Genomic DNA, 19,410 nt, shown 5'->3' with positions numbered 1-19,410 from the left:
CTTTATCCGCGCAGTCATTGCCGTCCATTCCGCAATGACTTGGCAACCTTCGAAATACAATACCGTGACCTTCCTCGAGCGCTTGGTGGTAGTCATGCCTTATCTGATATACTAATTGCCCGTGTAGTTCGTGCCGTAAAGCAAACCGTAGGGCATGTAAGGCTGACCTCGAGTCGCAAACGATGGCCCATTGATTAGGTTGCTGCTGAAGAATGCAGTTGACCGCCCGTTGAAGCGACGTGAGTTCTGCTGCTGCCAACGCCGTGATTCGAGAGAGCTTGTATTGTAGCGATACATCACCAGATGGAACAACCACTGCTCCTGCAGAGCTGTTTTAATTAGTGGAGCCATCCGTGTAAACATGTATACGGTCAAAGTACGTTTTGTCCAACAGACGCAAAGTCAACTGCTTCAGGGCTAGCGGAGACATGCGTGCCGTCCTAATGATTCCAGGCACCGGTAAGCGCTCATCAGGTTCACGGACACTCCACAACAAAGATGCTGCACGCATCGCAAGTTTGAAACCAGGTGGTAATATTTCCTGGTGTTTCATCACAATACCACAGAACGAAGAAAGGGGCCTTTTCAAGAGAAGGATCGTCTACTAGCAACCCTGCTGGAACGACTGTCTGTGGCTGGCGCGGTGAAACTTAACCAGCGCCAACGTTCCAGGTTTTTCCCGACTTAAGCCACAACATCAGTGCCTTCGACGGCTCCGAGGACGCTGCATCAGCGCGCGAGTACATCGAGAATATTCGTCGCACGTCTAACCTTCACGTGTGGCCAGCAGCGTACACGCTAAAAACTGCCAAGGCCCGACTAGTGGGAGCTGCCAAAAATTGGTACCGTTTGAGGAGCTCCCAGATCACGTCGTGGGAGGAGTTCGAGACACGCTTTCCTTAGACCTTCATCAGCCAGACTCGCATTGCAGAAAGATGGCACAGGATACAAGAGCGTGTGCAGCAGCGCAACGAGGGTACGACCACCTATTTCGACGCGAAGGTGCGTCTGTGCCATGAAGTCAACCTCGACATTATGTATGTATGTATGTATGTATGTATGTATGCATGTATGTATGTATGTATGTATGTATGTATGTATGTATGTATGTATGTATGTATGTATGTATGTATGTATGTATGTATGTATGTAGCCACCTGTGGTTACATACATACATACAAACACACACATACGCACACATGCGTAATACATACATACATGCGAAACATTAAATGCGAAGCATTTAAGACCCAGACATCTGACAGGGAAGAGAAATTAGTCTTCTGCAGGCACAAAACATCACAATTTGCAGCACGGGCTACACTAATCACCTCGGCTCACTTTATCCCACTGCAAAAGCCTTCAATGTTTAATGAAAGAATATTCAGTAAAGTAGTCATCACAAACCCTAAAGAGTAGCCTGGATGCTAGACGATGCACAGTTATAACAGAAGTTGAATGGGGTGCCCCGTGAGCGGCCCAGTCACTTTTGACGGCCAGGCGACCCACCTGAGGCACGGGACTTCAGGCGCCTCGTTGAAGTTCGCAGGTCTCTGCTGGAGGCCTCTCAGTAGCTGCTGGGATATCCGGTGGCGCTTGGTGCCGGGATCTCCAGTGAAGAGTACAAACATGTCCGTAGTGTTGCGGCTGATATCTCTTGGGGGGCTGTCGTCGTCTATCCGGAAGGCCACCTCACTCGTGGTGCTGTTTGAGTCCTTGTAGATGGAAGCTTCGTCATTTTAGGACAAAGTCTCCCCAATGACAGGAGGACTAACCGAGGACTGGGCAGCCATGGGGTGAGCCTTCTTTTTCGAGGGGTCAACCTGCGGTGCTGTGATTCGCTATGGCCATGGGATACAGGTGGCGCGGCATGCAATCCAAGATGGTTGTGGGATGATAATCGTTGGGTTGATCAACCCGTTAATTTTCATAAAAAAAATTGGACGCACGGACATACGACCCGTGCCGCTTTCACCAGACGAACTCTTGATCATAGATTGAATGTATGTCAGGCCAAACTACTTTTCCAAACGATAGAAACTGCTAAATGTTCGCTACCCCATATTTTGCCACAATGCGAATGGTGGGGGTATCAGTTGATCGACCGTGCGTCAACGAGACCTTGCGTAATCCTGCGCATGCTACAGAAAACTGCACGAATAAAATTTACGTATAAACTGAACGACACTCCGAGATAATTTGTGCCGCGCCTGCGTGACGAAATTGCCAAAGTAGTGGGCCACTCGCGAGTAGCGTGCGGTCACGGCTGCACGGTACCGAAAGTTTAGCGTAGCGATGCCTTGCAAACATGTTACGCCGTCGTTATTGCTTGCGCTGCAAGCACTACGGAGTGGCTCTTTCAACAGAACACAAGCATTTAACTTCGTATTAAGTAGCGCTGGTGAAACAGCCATGATCAGACTCTAACAGTATGCAATGCACGCGCTAGGATGTTGCAAGTTCTGTCGGTGCGGTCGCAACAAGAATATCGAAACGAATACGCGCGTACACTTTTCGCAATGTCGAAATTGTGGAAATTTGTCGAACAACGGCGTCGTTCAGACGGTACCGATGAAGTGCAGGAGAAGATAGCAGAGGCGTGGACTGTAGTCGTGCCCGCACGTTTCGCCAACAACGCGTCACTCGTCACGCACAACACCAACATGGCGTCACTCACCACGTTTATCATGGCGCTCTGACACACGGCAAGAAGCGAATCGCTTGCAGTGTGCTGCCATCTAGCAACGAACGTAAAAATCAATCGGAGCAGCATTGGCGAAGGTGTGGAGGAGCAAAGCGGGAGCATGTGCTACATTTCGCATACAAATAATGTTATGAAATTCATTCTCTCCAAAAGCACTGACAATTGGTATACGCACGTAAAACGAGGTGAGTTTCAGCTGCAAAGGTCAGGCGATATCATCTAACTATCCAACGTGGATGTAGAAAAAATCGCGTAGTTGTGTGTACATTGCAGGTTATAAGCAAACGTGCGATTCGCCACGTAATTTTACGAAACCTTCACGTCTCCCAAGAATGAATCGAATTTATTGCGTCACGAACGGTACAGTATATTCCTTCATGCACGAAATATACAAAGTGGTTTGTTGGTTTCTCGCTAACATGTTAAAACTGACGCACAGCCAAACAAAAAACCGTCTGCCTACTGATAATTGTGATGAGGACGCTGCTAACTTCCTCTAGGTGGCGCGACAGTCTATGAACATTGCAAATACCCACTGGTCGCGGGCGACTAGATCAATCCTCTGGACCTCGAGGAATTGCCTGATACAGCCTGCTAGGCTCGCAGTGGCTGTTTGGTGTGGCTTTTCGTGTGGCGTCTGATGTGACGCTGGAATCGGCCCTACGTGATCACGGGAGATGTTCGGGACTGGCGTCGACGAGGCATCGTCGTTTTTCTTGGAGTTCACTGTGTATAGAAAATGAGTTACGATTTCGAGTACTTTGTACTCGACTGTGGGAGAGCATCGAGCTGTTCCTATGTGCGTTTAGAAAAAGTGGTTAACAATTCAGAGTACTTGGTACTCTACTATCGGAAAGCAATAGGCCGTCCCTAAGTAAGTACAAGACCTCGCCAAACTCGACAGGCACAGATCATGATGTGTGTTCAGATAAACTAGTTATGGATTTCGAGTACTTGGTACTTTACTATGGGAGAGCATAAAGCCGTACCGTGAGCAGGCATGTATCGCTAAATGCGATTGCAAAGTTGTTTGTCTAGAAGAAGTGGTTAACGATTTACAGAACTTGGTACTGTACCACTGGAGAGCTGAAAGCCGTTCCAAGCGATCGCAAAATGTGTTTAGAGAAATTTATTCTCACGGACAGTGAACATATATTACAATCCAACAGAGCATTGCGACAGAACAAAACATCCACAGACACACCTAAAGTTGTTACAAAAAGATATGTTTACATATGTACATAGAACACAACATACACAGATACACAATAGTTGTTACAAAAAGATACGTCTACATATGCATAATTCATTGTAAACGAAGAACACACAAATGAACCGTAAATATCAATATGTGCATCTATTTACATAGTTTTAAAAGGTATTTGTGTGAGTACTAAACAAAGATTTACCTACCAATACCAGACAGGCCTGAAAACAAGCCTTACACGTCTCTCGCAGACGAACACAAACGGGCAGGACCATTGTCGAAGGAATTCCTCCTCAACCAGAAAGAAGAGTTCTTCCGACAAAACAGATAGTATTTCTTTGTACAGTCGCTCCGAAATCGGGAAGAGAGCACGGCGTAGACAACCTGCTGCAACAGCCTCATAGCGGTTACGCCAAAGACAGTAGGCACCAGCAACAATGAGAAGGCAGGCGAAGCGGCCTCGAGAACAACGTCCAGAAGAAACAAAGCGATTTGCTCCAAGGCTACGAAATCCTGCATGCACAGCCCTCCTGAACACACGAGCAACGACGCATTGTCTTAAAACATGCTGATTTGTTTCACGTAAGGTGCAGTTCGGACATGTTGATGACAGGACCATTCTCTACCTTTCGAGGCGGTCAAGGGTAGGAAAAACGCCCCGCCCCAGCCGCCACGTGAAGTCCCGGAGGTGGCCAGGCAGAAATTATTCCGTCAGCGTGCTCCAAGACACACGACTAGAGTAGGTGCGGCATGCCAGAGGAACTAACGGGAGCAACAAAGCGGCTGTTGTGTGAACAATAGGATTGTCTAACATATCCACCTCAGGGCAAGTCGACTGGATATGACAAAAAAATGCGACAGCTCTTGCGTAAAACGAAGGAAGAACTATTGATTGTGGGCCCCGATTAAGGTGCACATTAAGCATTAAATACCGAAGGTGAGTGCCTAGAAAATATTATGCCAGAGTTCGTGCGGAGGATTCCTCTCCTTGTACGAGGCGCAACCGCAAGCGCAGGGCCAGTAGCCGGCAGCGTATTGATACCGAAGACAAAGCAAAACCTCCCTGGAAACGCTGCTGTCCTATCGCCGTACGAGAAACCAACTCAGTCCCACCGAACCAAAAGAAGGAACACGAGGCAGACTGCATGGACCTCACGATGCGTAAAGGCGGCTGTTCCACGCGAGAAAGGTACCAAATGCGACCGCAGAACACAGTCTGCGCAAGGTACCTCCGCTTAAGAAGCGGGAAGCCGAAATCCCGGGCGTTCTCAATTTTTAGGGGCGAAGCTCCTAATTTCGGCACCCGTTTGTCCCTCGTAGACGTAGTAGTAGTCGTAGTGTGCAGCCAGTTTTACATTTTGACCTCCAAGTTGGTGCTGGTCAGAGATTTCTTCTGTGCGTTGTTGTAAAATAAAAAAATCGCAGTGTGCGCGTTAACTAAAAGCCGATTGCTCCTGTCTCTCATTCCCCCTTAGCAGCCATTGGCATGTACATTGAGCTCCTATCCAACAAGAAAACGTTGCTACGTTATACTTGCTGGGCATTACCTCCTTAGTTTTAGAAAGGTTTAGCGAGCGTTGGACCGCAATGCCATGAATACAGTGAACTAGTATATACCATCAACTCGAGGTGGTTAAATGTGGGAAGTAGACACGAAGCGCAAGCCGTAAGAAAGTGTGCGTGTGCCACCTCTCGTTTAGTCCTTGGAATGTCCACTGGATGGCGGTGAAATATATGATGAAAAGATGCGAGATGGTGGTACTTGGAGTGTTGAATAGATGGACGAACGGACACATAGACAGATGCATGGACGGACTCACGGATGGCTGCACCGGCGGATGGACGCATGGACGGACGCAGGGGCGGATGCATGGACGAACGCAGGGACGGACGCACAGATGGACGTGCGGATGCACGAAAAGACGAACGCGTGGACGGGCGAATGGATGCACGGATGGTCACACAGACAGACGCATGGACGGACAAAAACAAGAACGAATGGATGGACGGATGCGTCGCCTCAATCTCCATAATTCACTCCGTGGATATGCTGCAATTTTTCTTTTACTTCGTCGAGGGCATTTGACCAAATGGAGTTACATACGTCGTCGTAGTTGATTACAATTCCTAAAATGCGAAGAGACTCAGCCGGTTCAAGAAGAGGTGTGAAGCTAAGTTTGGAGCTAAGATGGCCGATGAACAAATACCGGATTTAGAGAGGTTTAGCGCGGCACCTTAAATGTTACCATACTGAAAGAATCAACGCAGGCTATGTGAAAGACTACCTTCATCTGAAAGGTACAGGGTTATGTCGTCAGCAAAAGCTGTGACTTTCACGACACTGCTGCCCGGAAGCGCAAGACCCCGGACATGCGAATCCGCTTCTAGAGTGCACAAAAATGGCTCAAGGTTGAGGACAAATACAACAGGAGACAACGGGCATCCCTGACGGAACCCACGTGTAATAGAAAATGAAGCACTCTCTCAACCATCTAGAACTAGTGTGCATTTATACCAGAGTAGGTATGTCTAATTAATTCCACAAAAGTACGAGTAAAACCAAGGGCTATAAGCACTTTAAAGATGTACGTGTGCTCTAGTCGGTCAAATGCTATCTCTGCGTCCAAAGACACAAGGATACCATACGCAGATCTCGACAGGGTATAGGCTATGATATCCGGAGTGGTAAAGGACAAGCTGTTTATTTCTCGTCCAGGCATAGATGAAGCCTGGTGATGACCCACCAGGGTGTTCAACAGAGTCTTCAGTCGTTGAACGATCACCGTCGCGAATATCTTATAGTCAACGTAAAGAGGCGTGATAGGTCTCCAATCTTCAGGATTAACAAAGGAAGCATCACCTTTTTGAAATAAGCACAATGCGTCGATCTCAAAAACTTGGTGGAAAGACACCATCCTCGAAACATCGCTGGATAACCGCGGTTAATGCAGTACCAAGCTCATTCCAAAAGGACAAGTGAAATTCAATTGGAAAACTGTCTGGCCCAGGGGCTCTCCCCCGTTTCATAGATTGTAGTGCTGTCTTAACCTCTTCGACTGATGGAGAGACGTGCAGAGAATCACAAACTTGATGAGGAATGCGAGGCAAACCTCTAAGCATAGGCGGTTATATATCACAGTTTGTCCGCATGGCAGAACATGACAACTCATCAAAATGTGCCAGAAAGAGAAATCGATCACGCGTAGGAAGTGGCTGTGTAAGTGGTGTCTGCGTGGTCGTAAAAACAGGTGATTTTGACTGTCCAAAACACGATTGCCTTGCATAGCGTAGCACCTCGGGGTGGGCACAAGGGTTCTGCCTACAGTGCCATGCACCCGCCACCAGAGACGAGGCGGCAATCAAACGCTGGAATTGGATTGAATAAACTTCTATTTGGTCCTCCAAAACACAGATCAGTGTGTTGCGGGCAGCTCCCACGTGGGAACTAAGAATGCCAAGCTCCTCCGCCGCCTCGCGGGCTTGGTGGACAGCCCAGAGCTGATCTGCCAAGGACGAGCTGCGGATGGCCGCCTCCCATCTGGCAGAGGTTATGTTCGATAAATGAGTGAATTCGGTGCACTGCCAGAACATATGTTCTAATGAAGCTATTTCCCCACAATGTGGACAAAGATTACTTGGGTATAGGTCAGGGTACATGATGTGTAACATTTTCAAAGTAGGATACATCCGCGTATGCAAAAGCCTTAATGTAAGTGCTTGGGGCCGAGTTAGATTTTTGTGAGGTGGAAGGAAAATCCTTCTAGACAGGTAGAAATGTTCAGTGAACTCGGTATATGTTGTAAGAATTTACCGGTTATCCCCCTCACCGGTAGAACGCATACCCGGGGAGGCGCGGTTGGAGAGGTCTCGCGCTGCCTCGTGTACTCCTTCATTCAGATTGGGAGGGGAATCGCAGATTTCTCCAAGGTGAGCTGGGAACCAACTCAGAAGATGATGCGTTATGTTCTTGCCTTGCAGTATTCTCAGCGTTTGTTCAGAGACCGTCCCCTTGGCGAAAGCCTGTAGTGCTGCCATGGAATCACTGTACACGACTTCAATGTTATCCATCTTGAGTGCTAAGGCGATGGCCACCTGTTCCGCAATGATTGGATCTTTCGTCCTGACCATCGTTAAGTTGACGACACGGCCAGCCCCATCGACCACCACTGCCACAAACGCTTTCCCATTGGCGTAGGAAGCCGCGTAGACAAATACGACCACTCATTCCTCGTTTGAGACTTGACGAAGTATAGTCCTGGCCCTCGCTACTCTTCTTCCGATGTTGCGTTCCGGATGCATGTTTCTTGGTATAGGAGATACTGTGATATTCTCCGTGATGTTGTCGGGGATATCATTCTAATTGCGTCTGATTGCCATTGAGTGTTGGCCCAGCTCCTGCAGGATCATTCTTCCCGACCTTGTTGTAGATAACCTTGCAAACTGTGCTCTCTCTTGGGCTTCTGCTATTTCTTCAAGCGTGTTGTGAATGCCAAGCTCAAGTAGACGCTCGGTGCTGGTATGTATGGGTAGGCCCAGGACCTTCTCGTTAACTTTCCTGAGGAGCACATTCAATGTCTCGGACTCTGCTCTTGGTCAGTTGTCCATTGCAGCCTCGTACGTGAAGTGGCTTAGAACAAACGCATGCATCAACCTGATGAGGTTGACTTCCTTGATGACATTTCTTTTGTTGGCCACTCTGCGTATGAGGTGCACCGCACTGTCTGTTTTCCAAGTTAACTTGGCTATAGACTTGCTGTTGGTGCCGGTAGACTCTATCAGCATGCCCAGGACTTTCATGGAGTCGACCCTCTGGATGGCATCCCCGTGATTTGTACAGAGGTGGATGTCTATCTGGTTTAACGGTTTCCATCCCCTGGGCTTCGGTCCCCGGAGTGCAGTCGGACACAGTAAATGTTCTGACTTACTCGAGGAGCACTTAAGCCCAGAAGGACGAAGGTACTCTTCTACGGTGTCAATCGCCTCTTTGATCTCAATCTGCCCCTCGCTTCCACCTGTGCACCATATGGTAATGTCATCTGCGGAGATGCTGTGCTTCAATCCTTCAATGCTTGATAATTTCTTTGACAGTCCAATCATGGCAATGTTGAACAGCATTGGTGAAATCACTGCCCCTTGCGGCGTGCCCCTTGCTTCTAGTTCAATTGCTGTGGTCTCGATATCTGCAATCTTCATCACGGCTTTCCGATCTGTAAGAAAGGACCATACGTAGTCATAGAAGGCTTTCCCCAGACCAAGCTAGGAAATCGCTTCGAGTAAGAATGAGTGGTGGATGTTGTCAAACGCTTTTTCTAGATCTAGGCACAGAATGGCTCTCACGTCTCGGGTTTCGTTGTCGATGACCTGGTGTTTTATAAGCTTCAATGCATCTTGTGTGGATAGCTCTGCCCTGAATCCAACCATATAGTTTGTATATATGTTATCTTCCAAATACATGTTTATCCTGTGCAGTATGGCATGTTCTCCAACCTTGCCGATACATGATGTCAAGGATACGTCTCATGTTGTCCAAGTTACGGGGCTTTCCTGGCTTAGAAATAAGGATTGTGCTGGCAAGCTTCCACAGCTCTGGCACCCTGCCTTCTTTCCATGCTGCATTGATCATATCCTTCCGGGTGTCAATTGAATCATCATCAAGGTTACGAAGGGCCTTGTTTGATATACCGTCCACGCCAGGGTCCGACCTGCCGTTGAGAATATGCAAGGCTCTTCTGATCTCCTCGATGTTAAAATCGCCCTCAAGACAAGGATTGGGTGTGCTCTGGTAATGTCTACTTGGTGGTGCAAATCCTCTTTTGATTGGTAGGTACTTATGCATGAGCCGCTGCACAACTTACTGTTCTGTAGTGCGCCCTATCTTTTGTGCAAAATTAGAGCGATAACATGCTTTTGATTTGTTTTGGTGGTGTTTTTGTTGAAGAGATGTTTTAACATATTCCATGTCTTGCCATTGCGCATCTGACCATCGACAGATTTGCCGAGTTCGTCCAATTGCTGCCTGGATAGTGCGCGACACTTTTCCTCGACTGATCTGTTTACCTCAGCTATCTTCTTCCGCAGTCTTCGGTACAGGTGCTGACCCTTCTAACGATTCAGTAGTGCTTGCTTTGCCTCAAGAAGTTGAACGAGCCGGCGATTCATTCTTTCAAACGGAAAATCTGTGGAAATAGTGGAGGAGACGGATTTTATGTCCTCTTCAATCTGTTTGACCCACTGCTCCAAGCCTTGTCTGTGGCCATCTTGTTCCCTTTCCATTCTTATCTTGCTGAAATTATCCCAGTCTGTGAGGTGGAATTATCTCTGCTTTTGACGCTCCACGGAGAAGGTAGTGGCGAGAATGCAGTGGTCGCTCCCTAGGTCTACAGCAAGGTTCATTCACTGGGCCTTCTTGATGTTCCTTACAAATGTAAGGTCCGGGGTAGCATCCCTGCAGCAAGATGTACCAAGCCTTGTTGGTAGGCTGGAGTGTGTGATTAGGGTTGGATCAAGTTCACTGGCACTTTGCAAAGTCGATTTCCTTTCCCAGTGTTGTACTTGTAACCGTATGTATGATGAGGGGCGTTGAAATCACCTGCTATGACGAGTGGACATTCCCCGGCGATATTAACAGCTTTCTTTAGAACCGTCTTGAACTCTTGCTTTTGTTTCTTTGGGCTGCTGTATATATTAAGAATCAAAATGCTCTGACGGTTGCTCGTACCTAGCACAATCTCTACCATGTCGTGTTCCAACCGGCCTGCTTCTATCTTGAGGTCGCGAGTTGCGTGCGTTAGTTTGTTGCATACGAAGGGGCAGACTCCCCTCCCTTCAGTATCCCCTATTACAGGCTGGAATCCATGCAACTTTGCATGCGGTGAAAGGGTCTCTTGCCGTAATATAATAAGAGGCTTTTCTTGGCTGCATGCTCCTGATATACTGCTGTAGGGTTGCCTTCTTTTTAAGATAACCTCTACGGTTTCATTGTCAGATACGAAATGCTTCACGTAGCGCTGCCATCATGGTTATTGCATGGGCCGCCAGAGCCTGATGCTACACCTGTCGACAGGTTTGGTACCACTAGTATTGGTGGCCAAAGAGGTGAGTTTGGTGCATGAGGAGGCCTTGCTGTGTCGTGCAGATATGCTTCGACCTTTGTAATGCGCAAAGTCATATGCTCTTCCAGTGCCGCCACGCTTGATTGTAGCCTACCCATCTGCTCGCCAAGATTGGCTACTACTTTGCTGAGCTTGTCAAAGACCTCTTTAAATATGACATGTTCGTTTGGTTGGCTTCCACGTGTTCTGCCATGACTGCCCTCTTTTTTGTGGTTCTCGAGACCCCCACGTTTTCAGCCACAGGGACATCAACTGGCTGAGGCATTGGCTGTGAAGACTGCGCGCTGATTGGCTTAGTGAGAAGAATTTTTATTTCCTTTAACTCAGTTGATAGCCTCTCATTTGATTTTGTAAGTCTCGCATTTTCTTGCTCTAGCTGTGCAATTCTATCATGCTCTCGCAGCTTACCTGTCATCACCTCTGCCGCTCCGTTGCGCACTCGCTCAGCCCAGCTGCCTTTCGGTGTAACTGCAGGCGTCCTTCCCTGGATGGAAGCCGTGATCTCGAACTGAACGCCAGGCAGCTGGCCATTCGGGTGCCGCCCAGGCTGATCCCGACCCTTGTGGTGACCTTGAGAACTCGAGCGCACCCGTGATTGGGAGCAGGCCTTTGGTCTAGAACCTCTTCTGGAACGCGACCTCCCCCTGGAGTAGGGTCGCCTTTCCTGTTCTTGAGTAGTATAGATGCTCTGGGTCCCGTAGGCTGGAATACGCTGCTTGTCGATGATGTCTGGACTCGATGTTATTGATGCATCCCGGGCTTCTGCGGCTGCTTGCGATCTTTCCCAACGTCTGCGTCTGGTGACGTATGGCACTAAGAACATGTTCTTGCACTCCTTGTCTGCCGTGGGATGGTGACCATCGCACAGCCTGCATCGTGGATTGCACTGATGCAGGCTATTAGGGTTCTTGATCTCACAGCCTCTGCAAATGGTTTCAGCTGGGTTCGGACAGACGTCAGACCGATGCCCCAGTTTTCCACAGACGTGACAAATATTGATGTTCTTGTGGTAAAGGCAGCACTGCAAAAGTGAAGGTCCATATCTCACGAATCTGGGCACCTTGTGTCCTTTGAACGCTATGATAATTGTCCCAGTGTCCTTAATTCTCTTGGCCTGCAGTGCGAGCGGGTTGTTCGCGTTCACAATCTTTCGGGTCAAAATGTACTGAGTATCGCCTATGGGGATCCCGCGAATCACTCCTTTACAAGTATCGTGGGGTGCCGTGGCGTACGCGCTAACCTCGAAAACTTTGCATCCAATGTCAATTCGCTTGACCTTGAGGTATCTTGAAGCTCTGTTTTGGTCCAGAGTGCTCGCCACTATAATGTTCTGCTGCAAGTTGGAACATATGATGTCCTGGATGGCCTCCTTTTCTTTGACGCCGGCCGCCAGTATTATTGCGTCTGCCACGGCTCCAGTGCCAATTCTCCAGATATTTATTCATCCACGTGGTCGTAGCACAATTTTGCTGAAGTCCTTGGGTAGTGGCGGCATGCGTTAAGCTCGCACGATTGTATGGTTGGTGTCATGCCTACTACGACTGGCTCGAGCGTCTCCCGCAACACCAGCCTTGATCAAACCCTTGGCAGCAGGAACGCTAACCGCGGCTAGCTTATTCCTTGAGCGTCTCGTTTCGGCTTCCTTCCAACCCATGTCTTCCGTGCAATCCTCTGGAGATATGTCTTCTTCATTTACTTGGTATTCCATTCTCAGTTGCAGGTCCTGGAACGCGCAGAGCGTTGAGTCACGTTGGCGCCGGGTCAGTGCATCGGCGACAATCACCTCCTTGGTTAGGCTTAAATCTCCCGGTGGCGTTTCCGTGTAAAATTGTCCCAAAATGGTTTAAAAGTCCACTCACCAGCACAAAGGTGGTATCTGCTGATTTCTTGATAACGTAGGCACACGATGGGACTGAAAACTTGGCAACAAATTCGTTGATAGCACAGGGAAGCATTCTTGAAAGCAGGAGCCGATCTTCGCGCGTCCGCACTGGTCGGCACCTAGAGCGTTCTCCTCTCAAACGCTGGAAATGTTCACGTAATTCAAGTTGCCAAGCTCGCATCAGGGGAGACGGCGTTTCGGCGCGCAAGGCGATGCGTAACTTCGCTGCAGTATCGGCCAGCTCCTCAGAAACGCGACGATCAAGTGAACGCCCTTCAACTGAGCAGTGCAGGCGCCACTGCGTTTTAAGCGCGTCCCAATCAGATGAATCAGACGCAGCGAGTGACACCCGTATTGCACGGGACAAAGTTGAGCGAGAGCACGCGTCCTGGAGGACGCGAACATCAAGACGCCATGGTTTCTCCAAAAAAAATGAAATTTTCATTTTAAGAGAATCGGTCAATGGTCAGAGATGTACCCTGGTGAAGGTGGGATGGGTGGAACACGTAAGTGGGAGACAAACGTCTCTAAAGCATGCGGAATATAGGTTGTTTAGAAAAAGTGGTTAACGATTTAGAGTACTTAGCAATCTACTATGGGAGAGCTGAAAGCTGTCCCGTGGATCTCTTTACCGAGCAGCAGGCTCATGGTCGCCATATGGTTTGTGTCGAATGACCACGCAAATCGTCTGTAGCAATTTTATACCTCCAACAAAAACTACTCACTACAACGTAAACCTCATACGTTTTAGCCATAGCAAAGGCGCAAAGTATTGCTAAATATTTCTTGCTATAACTCATACAAACCATAACAGCTGCAAAAGTTATTGCAATCCATGAAACATGTTGCGTAGTAAAAGAGAATTCTTAGATTAGAACAACAATAAGACCTAGTCATGGGGTAGTGTTGCATTTATTAGAACGTCCAAATGTAAGTCAGCAAAGATTATAGTCTGCGACAATTACGTGCAAACATGAAAGGAGAAACGAAATTCAAGAGTATTGCATGTTATTGGGCTACATCGTTAGTCAAGTTGCTCGGAGAATAGGGCGTGGCTGGACGTGTGCGGACTCCCTGGCCCGGCTACCGACTATCGGTGAACGTGCTTTGTTCTGGACTTGCTGTTAGTGGGCTTGTTTTCAGGAAGTTGCCCTGTACCTACAGACAGCAAGTTTGTCCCCTTTTTAGGAGTGTCCATGATTTTCCTCTCAACCCGCGGTGGCAAGGCTGCGCTTATTGCCTAGAGCAAGCCTGGGCCGCGATGCCAGACGTCGGGCTTGCGCTGGTGACCGTGGACCTTGTGAAGCTTATTACACGTCGAAGATGAGACTAGAACACATCAAGAGTTTGAAGCGGGAAAGTGGGCTCCAGTGCTGAAGGCACAATGCCAATTTAAGAAGACTCTGCATATCAACAACGCCAAGAATAAGCCTTGCGAGGTGCAGGCCGGCAGCGACAGGTACAAAACGCATGAAGCGCACCTATATAGTCCAGCGTGGGAATGCGCCGGTGTGGAAGCAACGCGGACCCTTTCTGCAGATGTCAGCCATAGATTTCAAGGTTGTATACAGGGCCCAGAACTGTCACTCAAGTGTCGTGAAAGCGAGAAAACTCGGATGTGCACTGAGAGCAGCAGCGCGTATAAAGAGTGCGGTTGCCGCAGAAGACTTTGTGTGGGTCAATGGCACGAACAGCACGTTGACGTTGAGCACACTGTGTATGAATCGCAGTAAGGCATATGCAACTGTGAAGACGCTCAAGCTGGGTGATCGTGACCTGCCAGTTTTGGTCTTCGTGGCGCTATTAGAAAACTCCGTGCAAGGAGTGATTTACAATGCTAATGATGGATGCCCAGTAGATGAGGTTCGGGCGGGATTCGCGAGAAAGAATGAAGGCATATATTCTGAACATGAGACCTCTGGGCAAGTCGAAAGTGATTCAGAGTACGTTAGGCGGAAAACGTATCCTTCCTCGCAGGTTACTTACTGGAACTGTCGGCTCACAGATGGTTTTAAGATAGCATGCTTTGTACCCAAAAATAGACATATAGTCGAGACCTGCAACAACTGCAGGCGAATTGGACATCGAGTGGACGTTTGCTGTCATCCGAAAAGTAACCTATGCAATCGTTGCGGAAAGGACCATCCTGACCCGCCAGAAAGAGAGCCACTGACGTGCACGTCGGACTGCATCGTGTGCATCACACAGGGAGCCGGAACTACAAGTTTCACCTGGCTCGCAAACCACCGAAAGTTTGGCAACATCGCATCAAAAAAGAAAGCCAAGTACCCCGCCGCGGTGGTACTAGGCTGCTGACCCGCAGGTTGCGGGGTCGAATCCCGGCTTGGGCGGTTGCATTTCTGATGGAGGCAGAAATGTTGTAGGCACGTGTGCTCAGATTTGGGTGCATGTTACAGAACCTCGGGTGGTTGAAATTTTCGGAGCCCTCAACCACGGCGTCTCTCATAATCATAAGGTGGTTTTGGGACGTTTGAGAGCCAAGCTGTCAACGATGAGCAGTCCTTGAAGGCTAAACGAGGCAGAAGCAAAAGCGGGGACCAGTCCGGTTCTTTTGAGCCATTGCCAGGGCGTAGGAGCAGCCAAAATGGCGGAATAGTATCCAGTCCTCACATGGAGGAAGGAATGAGAGGAGAGAGCATGGGAGAGGGCATGGAAGAGGGCATGCCCAGCCGGAGAACTACGTGAAAATTGTGGAGGAAATTACGTCATAGCGGCGATATCTACTGCAACAATGGTAGCGTTGCTATGGTTACCTGTTGTGCAGTGTAGTCGGTATAGCAGGGAGCAGCGGCTTCATGGTGGCGGCAAGTGCGCCTCCATAAGTCTCGTATGATGCGTGGTGGAGAATATCCGTGCTTTTGCCGCGTCATTGACTACGCAGTGCTCTTCCGGCGGTTATTGTAATTGGCTACAACGTTTCTTGGCATTAAAATGAAGGCTGCAGAGCCAAATCGCGGGCATCCTACCTCCAGTGAATGTAGTTCCACAACAGCGCCCGAATTTTTGCCGTGAAATAAAGAAGTTACCCCCTTTTTTACGTGGAGCTATTTGAAACTGGGCAAGGCTCTCACCATAAAGATAGCCGTATTTACTTTAATATATTCGTTGTAACTTAGCGTTTTTCAACGCACGAGAAAGTCCCACTTTTTAGGGGCGAAGCTTTTATAGCGGCACCCGTTCGTCCCTCGTAGTCGTAGTAGTGGTCGTAGTGTGTAACAGTCTTACTTTTCGACTTCCAAGGTAGTGCCGATGAGAGATTTCTTTTGTGCGTTGTTGAGCAATAAAACATTCGCAGCGTGCGCGTTAACTAAAAGCCGAATTCTCCTGTCTCTCATTCCCCCTTATCAGCCATGGGCATGTACATTGAGCCCTATCTGACAAGAAAGGGTTGCTACGTTATACTCGCTGGGCATAACCTCCTTGGTTTTAGAAAAGTTTAGCGAGCGTTGGGCCGCAGTGCCATGAATACAGTGAACTGGTATATACCATGAACTCGAGGTGGTTAAAGTTGGGAAGTAGACACGAAGCGCAAGCCGCAAGAAAGTGCGCGTGTACTACCTCTCGTTTAGTTCTTGGAATGTCCGCTGGATGGCGGTGCATATGCGGAATATATGATGAAAAGATGCAACATGGTGGTACTTGGTGTTGAATAGATGGACGAAAGGACTCGCAGACAGATGCATGGACGAACTCATGGATGGCTGCATGGACGGATGGACGCATGGACGTACGCAGGGGCGGATGCGTGGACGAACGCAGGGGCGGACGCACCCACGGACGGAAGCAAGAACGAATGGACGGACGGATGCTTCGCCCCACTGTTCATCATTCACTCCGTCGATATACTGCCATTTTTTTATGTGCACCCCAGGCTTTAAGCGGCATCTACGTCTACATGAAACGCTTATGGTGCGTCCATGTCGCTTTCCTTAGCTTTACGAGTAGGGAAACGCCTGCTCCTTCGCGTAGTGCTACATGAACAGAAGCTCCACGAGGGGCGCACGCTCTTGACCTTGAACAACAATATGGATCTAAGCCAGGTGTATACTACGTTGATGTGGCAGGGTAGTCACCCACTGGATTCTACATGGCCGCCGTAGTTCACCAAGACCAACGCGTCAACGGGCTCTCCTATCGGGCTTTCAACTCCGCGTGCAATAGCACTTTCCTGCCTCACACACGAGTTCTAGAGTAATATTTACGGATTCGCTCAGAGCCTCTGAAAGTTGTCTGGTGGGCGAGGTATCACCTTTAGACTACGATATTTCAAAGTGAGCCGTTAGGTATTCAGACCCCTCACCCAAACGCATTGTTTGGACTCCAAGCCACCAGGGTCTTAGAAGAAATGAGGCTGCAGATGCGGCCGCCCACGCGCTTGACTACCGGGCACCTCAACCAGACTTTTCCGGCTCAGAATCTAGCTAACCACTTCTACGATTCAACGAAATTCTGTTGTAGTATTGCGAATGACATCGGCTTTTCCCGGTGCCTGCTAAGGGCCTGAGTAAGGCCGATGAACAAACCCTAAGGTGCCTGCAGACCACCACCTTGTTGTGTCCGGAAATAATAAATAATTTTGACCCGAAAGTCGATGGGTGGTTCCCTCACTGTGGGGAAGTCTCGGACAACTTTTACATGGTGTGGGCATGTCAGATGAGTCCTTCCCTTCCTTCTAGCCCTGCCCCTACTAGAGAGGCACGGGAGGCAGCCCAACTCAATTTCTCAGAGCTTGAGACTCAAAGAGCTCTAGTCCAACGGGCGCGGGTAGTGGTCTTGTCCAGCGGAGTCCCGGAATAAGAACACCCCTGTGTAAAGGGCCCTTATGGGCCTGCTAACTCTCCATAAATGTTTTTTGCACACACACACACACACACACACGCACACACACACACACACACGCACACACACACACGCACACACACACACGCACACACACACACACACACACACACACAAACGGACAGACAGACAGGCAGGCAGACACACACACACACACACACGCACGCGCGCGCGCGCGCGGACAGACAGACAGACACAGAGAGAGAAGCTCCACCTCTGTAGCTTTCCCTTCATCGCTAGGAAAAGTTGTTGCCGAGTAGAGTGGCAGCGTTTATGCAACCTGTTGTTTGCTACGGGGCCCCAACAGTGCACAGAACGAGTGCGTATATCCATGTGCCGGGCGGCGGATGAAGTGATTGAAGTGCTCGATGAAATTGCGTTCGGGCAACAAGAAGAAACGGAGCCACGGCTTACTCCTTGCAGGTCTATGACGGTTGTGCAGTGTTCCTTCTTGTGACGACGGATGAAACATTCGTGATGAAGACGTCATGTGTGCGTATGTAGTTTCATGTTCGATATGCGTACAGTAACAACTTGCACATGCGCATTAAAAACACATTTTTTGAATCTTACGGAGAGGAGGATTTCCTCCTTTCTGGGCTGTTGCACGAGAGCACATAATCTGACGTCACAGCCCCAGCAGTGCATTTTTACTAACAGCCCAGAGAAAACTGTGGCGGTGGCCTAGGAGCCTTCAGTAAAAAGGTCTATGCAAGCCCCTTCGGTATTAAAGCAACCGCGTTTGAGTGTCACTTTACAGTGCACAGGGTCACTGCAGTTGCACAATCCGAACGCCGGTGAACCAAAATCTAGATGTGAGCCGACAGAAGGAAACATTGAGTGGGATAGTCAGGATGAACAGTGAAAGTGCCTCTGACAGGCTGGCCGACGTTTCGATAGGAGGACCTATCTTTGTTAAAGACACCTTGTCATCCTTGGCGTGTTAGCTTTAATGGGGTTAGTAATGACTACCAACCTAGTAGCCACTACGATTAGTGCTCTAGTAGTACTCACTACTTTAAGTCACTAATTGACGATATGCCACTACTAACCCCCTTAAAACTAACCGGCCAAACATGAAGAGGAGCATTTGACAAAGACACGTCTTCATATCGTAACGTCGGCCAGCCTGTCTGAGGCACTTCCACTGTTCACCCTGACTATCCCACTGACGCCGTTGAGTTTTATCTGGAAGACGAGCATGGTGATTGGACGCCCTGTCAGCCGCGTGAAAGGCGAAGTGCAACCGTAGAAAGAGGCGCCCGGCTGAAACGCATGTCATGGTTATTATGTTTGCACCAATCACATACCTCCATCATCGATTCACGTCACATAACACCAAATTTGGTATATGTCAAGCTAGGGAAGCGACCACGAGCGCTCCAGAATTGTGGCGTGTAGTTATGACATGACATGCATGTTGTTATTTCTACGTTAGGGCCTGTCAGTTATTTTCGCCATGCAGCCATGTCGTACCATACCAATTTTCCATTATCTCCTGTAAACAAAACCACTGCAAGAGCAGCAAGACCATGAAATGTAAATCATATGACATTCATGGCATACATATTATAATTTTCATCTTATTTATTATTAGTCATTTCTGCTCGTAATACAGTTATGTTATGTCATACCAAGTCTACGA

The 19,410-nt window shown here is 48.7% G+C and overlaps 1 protein-coding gene across 1 annotated transcript in view; it reads right to left on the bottom strand.

The window, feature by feature from the left end:
• LOC142774266 (uncharacterized) overlaps positions 1-19,410 on the bottom strand; it is a 447,394-nt gene that overhangs the window by 385,989 nt on the left and 41,995 nt on the right. Inside the window, exon 2 of the mRNA XM_075874657.1 lies at positions 1,510-1,715. Within this exon, the coding sequence (XP_075730772.1) occupies positions 1,510-1,715 (206 nt within the window). The remainder of the gene's footprint in view (positions 1-1,509; positions 1,716-19,410) is intronic.

The sequence above is a fragment of the Rhipicephalus microplus genome, chromosome 10 (assembly GCF_043290135.1).
Source record: "Rhipicephalus microplus isolate Deutch F79 chromosome 10, USDA_Rmic, whole genome shotgun sequence".
Lineage (NCBI taxonomy): Eukaryota > Metazoa > Arthropoda > Arachnida > Ixodida > Ixodidae > Rhipicephalus > Rhipicephalus microplus.
The sequence above is the reverse complement of the archived record's forward strand: the minus strand, read 5'-3'. Positions and strand labels throughout refer to the sequence as shown.